The 12854-nt window shown below is 57.9% G+C and overlaps 1 protein-coding gene across 1 annotated transcript in view; it reads right to left on the reverse strand.

Moving 5' to 3' along the window:
* The window catches only part of LOC102037282 (receptor-type tyrosine-protein phosphatase V-like), a 45079-nt gene extending 34357 nt beyond the window's left edge, over positions 1–10722 (reverse strand). Inside the window, exons 1-11 of the mRNA XM_031061775.1 lie at positions 10472–10722; positions 8524–8790; positions 7744–8010; positions 5889–6161; positions 4959–5219; positions 3974–4246; positions 3265–3534; positions 2540–2809; positions 2140–2412; positions 1593–1865; positions 941–1210 (exon numbers count right to left, since the gene is read on the reverse strand). Of these exons, the coding sequence (XP_030917635.1) occupies positions 941–1210; positions 1593–1865; positions 2140–2412; positions 2540–2809; positions 3265–3534; positions 3974–4246; positions 4959–5219; positions 5889–6161; positions 7744–8010; positions 8524–8790; positions 10472–10616 (2842 nt within the window). The 5' untranslated portion in view covers positions 10617–10722. The remainder of the gene's footprint in view (positions 1–940; positions 1211–1592; positions 1866–2139; positions 2413–2539; positions 2810–3264; positions 3535–3973; positions 4247–4958; positions 5220–5888; positions 6162–7743; positions 8011–8523; positions 8791–10471) is intronic.
* Positions 10723–12854: the final 2132 nt, after the last annotated feature.

The raw sequence follows: 12854 nt of genomic DNA on the forward strand, positions 1-12854 counted from the left end.
CACAGGTCACTGCCAGCAGCACTGCTGGGCACAAGGACATGCTCCATGGGGAGGAGGCACAGGTCACTGCCAGCAGCACTGCTGGGCACAAGGACATGCTCCATGGGGAGGAGGCACAGGTCACTGCCAGCAGCACTGCTGGGCACAAGGACATGCTCCATGGGGAGGAGGCACAGGTCACTGCCAGCAGCACTGCTGGGCACAAGGACATGCTCCATGGGGAGGAAACACAGGGCACTGCCAGCAGCACTGCTGGGCTCATTCAGCACAAGGAGAAGCTCCAGGCCTGTGCTGCAGGAGCTGAGGCAGTGGGGCTGGGGAGGAAGCAAAGGGCACTGCCAGCAGCCACTGCTGGGCTCAGAACAAGGTGTGGTTTCTACCTGTGGGAAAGGACTGGGTGAGCCTTCTGTACACAGGTACAGTACAGGTGCTTGTACACATCTGTGCTTCTGTGCACAGGGAGATGGGTCAGCGCCGGCAGGGAATGACCCAGCACAGGCAGGGAATGCCCCAGCACAGGCAGGGAATGCCCCAGCACAGGCACATCTGGGCAGCTCTGTCTGTGCCAGGCCTGTGCTGCAGGAGCTGGGGCAATGGGGCTGGGGAGGAAGCACAGGTCACTGCCAGCAGCCACAGCTGGGCTCACTGCCACAAGGAGAGGCTCCATGTCTGTGTTGCAGGAGCTGGGCAGCAGCAGGGTGCCACAGGCTGGCTGGGGCTCTGTGGCAGCTGTTTCCTGCCTGGCTGCTGGCTGAGACTGTGGGTGGCTACCAGGGACAGGGTGTGGCACAGGGTCAGGCACAGACTCCTCGTGCTGCATCCAGCAGAGAACAAGCACTGGGTACTTGCGTGGGTGGCAGAGGTAAGCAGGACAGCTGCACCAGCCTGACTGAACTGGGAAGGGAACAGAAGAACACAGCAAGGAGAGCATCACACTCACATGTGCAGTGGGTGAGGTTGGGGGTGCTGGCGTGGAAGGGCCCAGCTGTGGCACTCACTGCCACGCTGTAGCGGGTGCCAGGGCTCAGGCTCCTCAGGATGTGGCTCCTGGCATGCCCACCCAGCAGCGTGTGCCCCACAGGAGTGCCAGATGCTGTGTCATGGGCATCCACCACGAAGCCTTCTGCCCCTCGGCCCAGCACTGCCCAGGACACCACCAGTGCTGAGCCTGATGGGCTGCTCAGGGTGAGGTTCACAGGGGCCAGGGGATCTGCAAAGCAACAGGGACACAGTGAGCCCTCCTGCTCAGTGCTGACAGCTGGCTGCTGTGGCCAGGGCTCCTCCAGGCAGGCTGGACCAGAGCTCCTCTGGAGAGAAGCCTGGGCACAAAGGGCCAGGCAGGGCTCATGGCTTTGGGAGTATCATCCCTGGGGTGTGCTGCTGGATGTGGCAGGGGAGATAACCAGAGCCTCTGGGGTAGATGGGGGGACTGGCTCTGTGTCCAGGATGGAGTGAGGGCAGTGAGCAGAAAGGTGGGACCACCACACAGAAGCTGTGGGCACAGCTTGGCATGGGGAAGGTGGCAGTGGGTGCTCTGCAAGGATCAGATGGAGGCTCACAGTGGGGTCCCCAACCCAGCCAGTCAGACTCACATGTCCATTGGGTGACGTTGATGGAAGAGGCTTCTAATGAGCCTTTCACAGCAGTGACCTGCACAGCAAACTTGCTGCCTGCTTCCAGCTGAGTCCAGGTGGTGTTCAGGGCATCTGGACTCAAGGTCTGGACCTGAATCCTGCTCTGGGTGCTGAGGCTGTAGAGAGTAACGTGGTAGTGGTCCCTCCTGCCAGGGGGCTTGTTCCAGGATGTGTAAAGCTCTGAGGAGCTGCCTGGGTTGGTAAGGCTCAGGTTTGTAGGTGCAGCAGGAACTGTGAGGAAAAACAAGACACACAAGGCAGAGAGGAAAAAATCCACTTCTGAACATGCAGCCATCTTCATACAAGGAGACTGTGGGAGGCAGGAAGTGACCACAGGCCAGCTTCATCAGAAACCAGGCCAGGGTGCCATCCTCCTTCTCCTTCTCCTTCTCCTTCTCCTTCTCCTTCTCCTTCTCCTTCTCCTTCTCCTTCCCCTTCCCCTTCCCCTTCCCCTTCTCCTCCCTCTCCTCACTGATGCCACCACCCGTGGGTGTCAGCTGCTGACCTGTGCAGCCGGTGATGTTCTCGGGGAGGGAGCGGTAGGGCCCAGCCACCGCCCAGATCCTCACAAGGTAGCATGTCCCTGCTTCCAGCTGTGGCACAGTGACATTGGTGCTGTCCTTCCCTGCTTCCAGGTTCCTTGGCTGTGCAGAAGAGCCCTCCTGGAGCACGCTGAGCAGGTATCCATCCCTGTGGCCAGCAGCAGCCTCCCAGTGCACAGCCAGAGCCCGGGCTGCGCTGACAGGGCTGGCAGACAGGGAACGAGGAGCCAGGGGGACTGTGGGAGAGAAACAGCGTCACTGGGGCACACCTGGGCCGGCCAGAACTAACTCTAGAATGAGGCTGGGAGCTGGAGGACTGTGGGCATCCACACAGTGGATGGGAGCAGGGGAGCTGTGTTGTACCAGTGTAGCCGATGGCAGTCTGGGAGGAGATGCGGTGAGGCCCGGCCTGGGAAATGATCTCCACGCGGTACCGGGAGCCTGGCACCAGCCCCTGCAGGGCCAGCTGGGTCACTCCACGGGGCACAGACACATTCCTGATGATGGACAGGGACTCAGCCACTGAGAGCTGCACCAAGTGATCTCTGCCACCTCCGGACTCCACCCAGCTCACGTGCAGCTCCTGGGGCTCCCGGCCAGGCTGCACACTCACGTTAGCCAGGGACAGGGGATCTGGAGGGAAGCAGAGCATGGACACCCATGAGGTGGTGGAGGAGCCAGGGCACAGCCTGCACCTCTGCACACATGCAAGCTGCCTGTGCATGTCCCCAGGGTGCTGCTGGCAGGCAGGTGCTGAGAGCACCCAGCTCCCAGTGGGCTGCTCTGCTCCACAGACAGGGAGCAGCAAGCCCATACAGATTTATGTGCTTCCTCTCACATCCCTCTTCCACCAGTCCCTGGCTGGCCTTCAGATCACCAGAAGGTTCAGCTTGACTGGGGAAAAGGATCTTTTGGGGTCCAGCTCACAGCACCTAACCTATGACACGTGCTCTGTCTTCCAGGACAGGGAGCATGCAGGTGTCACTGGAGCCCTCCCTCCACCCAGACAAGTTTGTGTCACTGCTAGTCTTGCAGGCAGTGCCAGGATGTCCCATCCCTGCAAGAGACTGGGAACACTTCTGACTCACATGTCCACTCAGTGGCAAAGTGTGACGAGGATCTGTATGGGCCAGCGACGACAGTCACCTTCAGGAAGTACTGAGTGCCAGGGGACAGCCCCAGGAATGTGAAGTTGTGGGTGTTTGGCCCCACTGAGGTGTTCCTCTGTGCTGCATGGCTCTTGCTGTAGAGCTGGAGGTGGAACTGGTCCACATCACCAGCAGCCTTGTCCCAGAAGGCCGAGAGCCCCATCGGGCGCCGGGTGTTGGTCAGGGTCACTCCGGATGGAGCCAGAGGGTCTGAGAGAGAGGAGACAGCCAGGCAGTGACAGGAGACAGCCAGGCAGTGACAGGAGGCTGTGCTGTGCTGTGGGGTTGTCCTGGGTACCCTGCCCTGTCTGTGCCTGCTGGGGTTAGGTCAGGAGTCAGCACAGCAAACCCAGAGCAGCCAGAGGCCCTGCTCCACAGCACATGTGGGAGTGGGTCCCCACCTTCCCCTGGGTGACATTTGGGAATGTTTTCTGTTCCTCGTGCACTGCAGACCCTTCTACTTCCAACATGGCTGAATGTGGCCCCAGCTGACTGCCCATTCTGTCTGTCTATGCACCATTCTGTCTGTCTATGCACCCCTGTCTCTGGCTCCCACCTCCCCACACATGGGCCACTCTGACTCTGAGCATTCTGCTCTCAGGGGCAGGGGTGCTTGTGACCTGCAGCAGGGTAGCACTGTCACACTCACATGTCCAGTCAGTGGCTGATCTCACAGGGGATCTGTAAGGCCCAGCCACAGCAGCCATCTCCAGCGTGTACTGCCGCCCAGGGACCAGGTTCTCCAAGGTGACATTGGTCCAGTCACTCCCCACAGTCACATTCCTGACCTGCTCCTGGGACCTGGTTTCCCAGAGGGTCCCTGTGTAGCCAGTGCTGCCAGAGGAAGCTGCTCTCCAGGAGGCTTGCAGAGAGGTGCTGTGGCCCCCATTGCTGAGGGTCAGCTGCTCTGGGGGCAAAGGGTCTGGGAAAGGAAAGGTCTAGAATCATCTGGCAGAAGTGCAGCTCCAAATGTGCTGGGGCAGGAGTCCCCACCCTGGGAAAACCTCATCCAGGTGCTTGGACCACCCCTGCTGACACCCACACACCAGTCTGGCAAGGACTGGACCAGCACAGCTCAAACTGGCAGAGAAAAAATTGTTCTGGTGCTGGAGGAGGTGGTGGGTGGTGGAGGGGTGGCTGAAGGCAGTGACAGCCTGAGCAGTGCCACAGGAGGGGGGCTGAGGAGGGCACTGGGCTCAGCTGCCCCTTGTGCCTGGTGACTGGGAAACAGCAGGGTCACACACATCAGCAGCACCTCTGCCTCCTGCTGAGCCTTTTGCCCAGTTATTGGATTAAGCTGTGGAAGATGTGTGCTGTCAGTGCCCTGAGGTGTGACATCAGGGGAAGGGATTCTTCTATCTTTCCTAGTATTAAAAACTAAACAATCAATCATCATCATTCCACTATCACCCCAAAACAAATACAGAATCCTAAAACCAACCCCCTCCTTTTCTTTTTTCCCCCCACCAAAAAACCATACAAAAATATAAATCATGATCACAAATCATCAATTAATCATCCACTAAACTTCAACATTCTTGTAGCTTATAAAAAGCATGACACTGAAGATGTCAAGATGGCTGCCACACACACCCAAGGACAAAAGACCTATCATCAGGGGCTGTGGCACTCACATGTCCAGTTGGAGATGCACTGGGGTGAGGATGTGTAGGGACCAGCCACGGTGCTGACCTCAAAGGTGTACAGGGTCCCAGGGCGCAGGCCCTCGTAGGTGAAGCTCGTGACACCCCTGGGCAAGGAGCTGTTCTGCACAGGGTGCTCTGCAAGGCTGAGGACCAGCACGTAGCCCTCCCCTGAGGCCTCCTCCCAGCTGGCCAGCAGGCTGTGGGGGCTGCCCTGGCTGGACAGGCTCACAGCAGAGGGTGCTCGTGGTTCTGCAAGGGACAAGGACAGCATGACACGGGGCACTGCATCAGGCATGGCTTTCACAAGATATTTGCTGCTTTTCAAATTGCTCTAGGTGACCCTAGAGCAGGGGGGTTGGACCAGATGATCTCCAGAGGTCCCTTCCAACCCTAGCAGTTGTGTGATTCTGTGACACTGCAGTTGTCTCCATCCCACACAGGGGCAGAAGGGGCTGCAGGGAGAGCTCTGGGAGACCCTCAGCACCACAGTTGGGTGGGTACCTCCCCACAGTTGTCCCTCGCCAGAGTGGCAGCTCTGGGACAGCACCAGCTGTGGCTGCACAGGTCACCCAGGAGAGTGAGCACAGGGAGATGTCCCCTCTGGGGGGCTGGTGGTGCTTCCCTGCCCACCCACCCAGCTGTGCTGAGGGGAAGGCAGGAAGCTGCCTGCAACCTGCCCAGCAGAGTCCACAAGGCACCAAGCAGGATCTGGTCTTGCTCTGTGCCTGACACAAGCCTGCCCAGGACCTCTGAGCCCTCCCTCACCAGGAGCTGTGGGGATGCAGAATTTCCTGCTCTGACCCACAACCTGCTCATGAGACCAGGTGTCCCAGTGCCTGTCCCTGGGTCTGCCTCACCTCCAGCCCCCTCCAGGCAGCAGGAACAGCCCCAAGGGTCACACGTGGCCTTTCTGCTCACCTGTCCAGGCTGCTGAGCTCTGAGCTGATGCTCTGTAGGGCCCTGCCACCACCACCACCTGCACAGAGTACTGCTGGCCAGGGCTCAGCCCGTGGAAGGTGACGTGATCGTTGTCCCCACCCACGGAGATGTTCCTGGCTGGAGCACTGTCCTGTCCCTCCTGCAGGGTCACCAGGTAGAAGTCCCTGTGCCCCCCTGGGACACTCCAGCGAGCCTCTAAGGAGTTCTGCTCCTCTGCACTGCTCAGGGTCACATTGTCAGGACTCAAGGGGTCTGGAAGGGAATAGGATTGTGTGAGTCAGGGTTATGGGCTATTCTGTACCCCTTACACTGCTGAGCCTCATTCCTGCAGGGTTACATCCAGCCTTAGACATCCTTTTGGACTGAGCCATCTGCACTCCCCAGCACAAGCATTCCTGGACTAAGAGAGCCCAGACAAAGCTGGCAGCCTTGCTGGGAAATTCCTGAAAGTCTCCTTGCACTCCATTCACATCCCACCATGAGCTTGCTGATATTCCCAGGAACTGGCCAGGACCAAACTCCTGGCCAGATGCCCCTGGCTCATGTGTCTGGCATGGGGGAATTCTGTTCAGTGGAGCAGGTCAGAGCTGCAGACAGCAACAGCAGGGATCAGCCTCGCTCCAGAGCAGAAAGAAACCAGCTGGAGCTCTGGAGGCTTTCCAAAATCCCATCTGCACGGAGCAGGGAGCAGGCTCCAGCTCCCCAGGCTGGCAGGTGGAGCAGGAAGGAGCTGGAGATTTGACACCTGGTGGCACCCAGCTCCTCCCAGCACACACGTGAGCAGTGTTTGGCCAGTGCCAGGACAAGGGGCCAACACTACCTTGGTGTTCAGAGTGAATCTGCTCTGCCCTCTTTATTTCCCTCCTGGAAACATCTGGGAGAGCCAGTTCAGGACTGGAAGCTTTCACTGGGCTATGGATATGGTGTCACCAGCAAAGTTCCCCTTTTTCAGGGCCCTCATCAGGCTGAGGCCAGAGCAGAGAGTGGCTGGGGAAATGGTGCAATAGTGGCTTCTGCAAGGGCTGCCCTCACTGTTTTGACCTGCCAGGGGCTCCTGGATTCCTTGGCTGTATTTGCACAGCACCCATCACGTTGGGAACATCCACCAGGATGAGGTGATCAGCTGCTACCACAACATACCCTTGACAGCAATCAAAGAGCACCAAAAATCCATTCCATAGAACCACAGAACTGTGGAATGGTTTGGATTGGAAAAGATCTTGAAACTCATTCATTCCCCTTTCCACTATTCCAGCCTCCAGCCCTGTCCTGGGACACTCCCAGGCCTTGGACCCTCCCAAGGATGGAGCAGCCACAGCTGCTCTGGGCACCCTGTGCCAGGGCCTCAGCACCCTCACAGGAAGAATGTCTTCCTAATATCTAATTTAAATCTCTCCTATTTTAGTTTAAAACCATTCACCCCTTGTCCTATCACTGTCTGCCCATGTAAAAAGTCTTTCTTGTTCTTGCATAAGCCCCTCCCAGAGGCCTCCAGCTCAAACCAGCTCAGCTGCTGCCCCCTTGCCCCATTTTTTCTGCTGCCCTTGTACAGCCATGAAAGCCAAGCCCCAGCAGCACTGAACACCAGTGGGATCTGCTGCTCTTCCATCCTCCTCCTAGGGGAGAGCCCACAGGCTGCTCCCACTGCATGCCAGGGAGAAGCAGGCCAGCACAGGGGATTCACTGGCCCCACCACAGCAGTGCCCCAGAGCTGGGTCCTGGAGCAGCTTTTGGCCAGGTCCAAGCAAAACCACGCTGTGCACCCAAGGATTTTTGGATTCAGAGGCTGGACCAGAGGCAGGGAGAAAGCTGGGGCCACCAAGCTGATACTCACATGTCCAGGCAGTGGCATTGGGTCCCAGTGCAGTGTAGGGCCCAGCTGTGGCACTGAGCCCCAGCCAGTGCTGAGTGCCAGGGTGCAGGTGCTGGAAGGTGTAGCTGCTGAGGCCCCTCCTGGCTGACAGGCTCATGCTGACCTTCTGGCTGAGGAGGTTGTGGAGCTCCAGGTGGAGCCAGGCAGCCCCTGCAGCCCCTGCCCAGGAGGCGACAAGGCTGGTGCTGGAACCTGGGCTGAGCCTCAGCTGGGTGGGGACGGAGGGAGCTGAGGAGAAGAGCAGGACACAGCAAGGGTCAGCACTGGGGATGATGGTCCCTGGAGCCTCCTCTCTCCCCCTGTGCCCACAACTGCTCTCTATGGCATAGGGTGAAGGTGTGGTAGGGGTCTGCTGAGGGATGTCTCTCCTGTGCCCCCTCCCACACAGGCCGGAGGTCCCTACACATTGCCATGTTCTTTCAGGCTGCAGGGCAGAGGGGTGGCAGGCTGGGTACTGCAGCACTCCCACAGCTCTCGGCAGTAAGGAGATCCAGGATCCCCAGACTCCCCTCTCTGCTGAGAATAGACAAATCCAAGCCCTGGGTACAAAGTTTTCCCCTTGGCCCAGGCACTCAGCTCACAATGGGGATATGAAACACTCCAGCTGCTCCCCACCATTTACAAGCTCCCCACCCCAAGCCTGGAGACCTCTTCCCCTCGCCAGCCTGGCACATGTGCTGCATCCTTCCTGCCAAACTCTTCCTAGCACCCCTCCCTCCTTGGGCACCCATCACTCCCTACCTGTCCACTGGTGGGTACTGGTGCTGGCCTGGCGGGGCCCAGCCAGCGTGCTGACCTTCAGGGCATACTCACTGCCCGCCTGGAGCCCCTCGAAGAGGAAGGTGGAGGTGCTGGGCAGGAGGGACACGTTCCTCACCAGGCTCTGGGAGTGGCTGTGCCACAGTGCCAGGCTGTAGCTGTCCCTGAGGCCGTGCCCGTGTGCCCAGGCTGCACGCAGAGAGGAGGAGCTGCTGCTGCTCAGAGTCAGGTTCAGGACAGGTGAGGGACCTGCATGGGACATGGACAGGCACTGCTGGCTGCCTCTGCCACAGCCTCTGCTGGCAAGCTGCTCACAGGCTGGTGGAACTTGCCTTTGCCTGGCAGCTTCACAGGACCCAGTCACAGCATCCTGAACAGGTTTGGGTTGGAAGGGACCCTAAAGCTCATCCAGTCCCACCCCCCTCACCAGGCTGAGGCCAGAGCAGAGAGTGGCTGGGGGAATGGTGCAATAGTGGCTTCTGCAAGGGCTGCCCTCACTGTTTTGACCTGCCAGAGGCTCCTGGATTCCTTGGCTGTATTTGCACAGCACCCATCACGTTGGGAACATCCACCAGGATGAGGTGATCAGCTGCTACCACAACATATCCTTGACAGCAATCAAAGAGCACCAAAAATCTATTTCATAGAACCACAGAACCGTGGAATGGTTTGGAAAGGACCTTGAAGCTCATTCATTCCCCTTTCCACTATTCCAGCCTCACAGCTCTGTCCAACCTGGCCTTGGACACTCCCAGGGATGGGGCAGCCACAGCTGCTCTGGGCAGCCTGTGCAGAGACCCCTTCCACTGGCTCAAGATGTTCCAAGCCCTGTCCAGCCTGGCCTTGGGCACTGCCAGGGATGGGGCAGCCAAAGTTTCTCTGGGCAACCTATGTCAGGGCTTCATCACCCTCACAGGGAAGAATTTCTTCCTAAAATCTGATATAAACTTCTCCTCTGCCAGTTTAAAACTCTTCCCTCTTGTCCTGCCACCATCTGCCCATGTAAATAGCCCCTATTTCTCCACTTTCAAATCCCCTAAAAGGCATTTTAAGGTCACCTGGGAGCTTTTTCCTTTCCAGGCTGAACAAGCCCAGCTCTCAGCCTGTCTCCAGAGCAGAGGGGCTCCAGCAGGGATTCCCCAAGCACAGCCCCATGACCTCCCTGACCAGTCACCAGCCCCCTACAGGCTGTGTGGCTGCACCATCCCCTTGGATCAGACTCAGCAGCTCCTCTGAACGGAGCAGAGGTTTGGTCAGGCCCAACACATAAAGGTGAAGCCATCATCACCTGGAACTCACCTGCTGACAGGTCCTCTGTTCCTGCTGGCCCTGTGGGTCCTGCCACCTGCCTTTCTGTGACAACCAGCCTCTGCTTCTGCTGCCTGACACCAGCCCTGCCACTGCCCTATCTCCTCCCTCCAGCTCTACTCTCCTTTGTTAGGTTTCCCACCTTCACCTGCACTGATTTACTCAAGGATCTTCTGGAGAGGTGCAGGCAAGGGCTGCCATCCCCACCTGAGCTTTACAGCCACCAGCCCTGCCCCTTCTCCAGCCCTTGGCACAGAGCAAGGCCTGGGGGTGAGCAGTGATTGACAGAGATGTGCCAAAATTGTGGAGCAGATGCTCCTTCCTTGTAGCTATTTCTAGACTTCCAGGCATGACATTTCCCTCAGCTCTCTGTGAGCCACACCATGGGCTGGTCCATCATTACCTCCATTATTCTAGGAGGAGAAGACACAGCATGAACCCAGCCCATACAAGGAGCAGGGGCAGGACAAGGATGAGGGAATGACCCCTAAGACTCTGGGGACCCAGGAAGGACCCTAATTCTTGTGAAAGTGAGGAAAAGCCCAACATCCCACAAACTAGTAGGACTCCAAACAGCACAACAACCACTGGTAGGAGCACTGAGGTCCTGGGGAGCCCTTACTTGTCTGTGCTGTGATGGTCTGGCTGGTGGTGTCCCTGCAGGCCAGCGTGGCTGTCACCTCGATCTCGTAGCGTGTGCCAGGAGTCAGCCCATGGAACCAGAAGCTGGTGGTGTTGGGTCCAGCAGAGCCATTCTGCAGCAGCATGCCTGACCCCAGGGGGGACAGGGCAAGGAAATATCCCCTGGCACCTCCCTCTGGCTCATCCCAGGACAGGAGGAGGGAGTCTGAGCGGTCATGGTCACTCACACTGACATTCAGGAGGGTGCCTGCAGAGGCAAAGCCAAAACTCTCAGCAGGGATTGGTGGTGTTGGGTGCCAGCCTGCAGGGCCAGCTCCCAGGCACCCCCCCTTGCTGGCTACACCACCACCCTGACCCCAAGGGCTCTGAACAGCCTTCTGAAGAACTTTCAGAAACCTTCATTAACTCAAAGGAAGCTGTCAAAGAGATGCTCCTAAGCATGGAGCATCTGCTCCACTGGAGAAAGACCAGAAGGCTCCAGTCACCATGGGCTTTGTCCAGAGAGTCCTGGTTTAAGGCAGAGAAGTTCCCTGGCTGGGTATAATCCATTGCTCGTCACCTTGGCTGGCCTGAGCCCTCCAAAAAGATGTTGAAGGCTCTGGATCCACCATGGAGAAGCAAGCCAGGGGGCAGGATGGATATGGCAGGGGACCATTGTGCTCCCTGCAACAGTCTCTGCCTCTGTGTGGGCTCTGACAGAGGAGGGGCAAAGGCGGCTTTGGGGGATCCAGACAATGGGTCACCCCCATCCTGCCCAGTTCAGAGGTGACATGGGAGGAGTGGGACACTGCATGCATGGAGGAAATGTGGGACCAGAGTGGCCCCAGCCCCTGCTGAGGTGTGTCCTTGCCCTGGCTGTGCTGCAGCAGTCAGGTCAGTGTGCTGGGGCTGTGGCATCCCAATGGAGTGTCTGGGGACAGGGAAGTGGCATTCAGGGCTTGGCCGAACTGATGGGTCAGTGGCTGAAACTGCTATTGAATTCCTGCCCTTAGAGCTGCTCAGGAGTCACCCACACAAGAGGAGCCAAGCAGAGCCTGTCTGTCAGGCCCAAGCTGGTGGTGTGACCAGGGCAGGGTCCATCTCTGCCTCACAATGTCTCCAGCAGATTGTTACACACCCCCATCCTCAGCCTTGCTGTTAGTCATGGAACCATTTAGGTTGGAAAAGCCATTTAAGATCATTGAGTCCAACTGCTCCCCCAGCACTGCCAAGTCCAGCACTAACCCAAGTCCCCAGGTGCCACATCCATAAACCTTCTATGGCACTCAGCTTTTGGGAAACGCCAGAAGCAGCTCTAGTGCTAATAAGACATTTGTGAAATAATTAGCACTTAAAATTTATGTTGTGCAACGTGTTATGACAGGCTTACACAGGGTCTGGCACAGGTTCCTGAGACAGCAGGAACCAAGCAGGAACCAAGCAGGAAGTGCTGCCAATGACTGCCCCAGAGGGCTGCCATGGGGCACCCTTTACAGCCAGGGAGGAGCAGTGTGGGGTGAGCCCGGGACAGGAACACCATTGGCACTACTCAGGAGCTCTGTGTTTGTGTGTCTTCCCCAGAGCTGGACTTTCAGAACTATGTGCAACTTCTGTTCCATGCAGTGCTGTGGTTTGGAGCCTGCTGGTGAGGGCAAAAGGACCAGAGGACATCAGATGGACATGAATAGGAGCACGTAGTGCCCCACAGGGCCATCCCTGAGAAGTTCAAGTGCATATTTAGGATCAGCCAGCTCAGGAAGGGTAACATTGAGCTAACTAAATGTAGCTGGGTGCCATGGGTGAGATGTCTATACATCGGCCAGCTGCCCTGGGCCACCCCTGCTGTCAGCAGACACCCAGAGCACCAGGCAGAGCTGACCTGAAGGCAGCCCACAGCTCGCTGTCCTGCCTGGCATCATGCAGGGATGGTTTGTTACCGCAAGCTCTTTCTTATCTCCTGAACGTGTGAGTTCTCAGCCCATGTTTCCCTGCTTCTCTTGAGTTTCCAACAGCTTCATCACCTGCCTCTCTCTGTGACCCTCCTCACATCTGCAGCACAAATGTACCTAAAATGGGCCAGAGGCCTGTGACCCAGCACTGCTCACGTTCCCATAACCACACCACACACAGCACATCCACACACACCTCATGCCCTGACAGGTGCCTGTGGATCATCCAGGTGATTTCTCACTGCCACAGGCTGATGCCACGTGGGCACTGTGCTGGCTCCAGGCCTACAGCAGCTGTGGGGCTGCCTTACAGATTCTGATCCTACCCAGGCAACTCCAAGGCTCTGAGCAGGGCACCTATGGCTGTGCTGCCACTGAGCCCAGCTGGTGCCCCGTGGAAGCAGAGAGCTCTGGAGCCTTGTGCCCCCATCCAGT

Source organism: Geospiza fortis, unplaced genomic scaffold (assembly GCF_000277835.1).
Source record: "Geospiza fortis unplaced genomic scaffold, GeoFor_1.0 scaffold26, whole genome shotgun sequence".
Lineage (NCBI taxonomy): Eukaryota > Metazoa > Chordata > Aves > Passeriformes > Thraupidae > Geospiza > Geospiza fortis.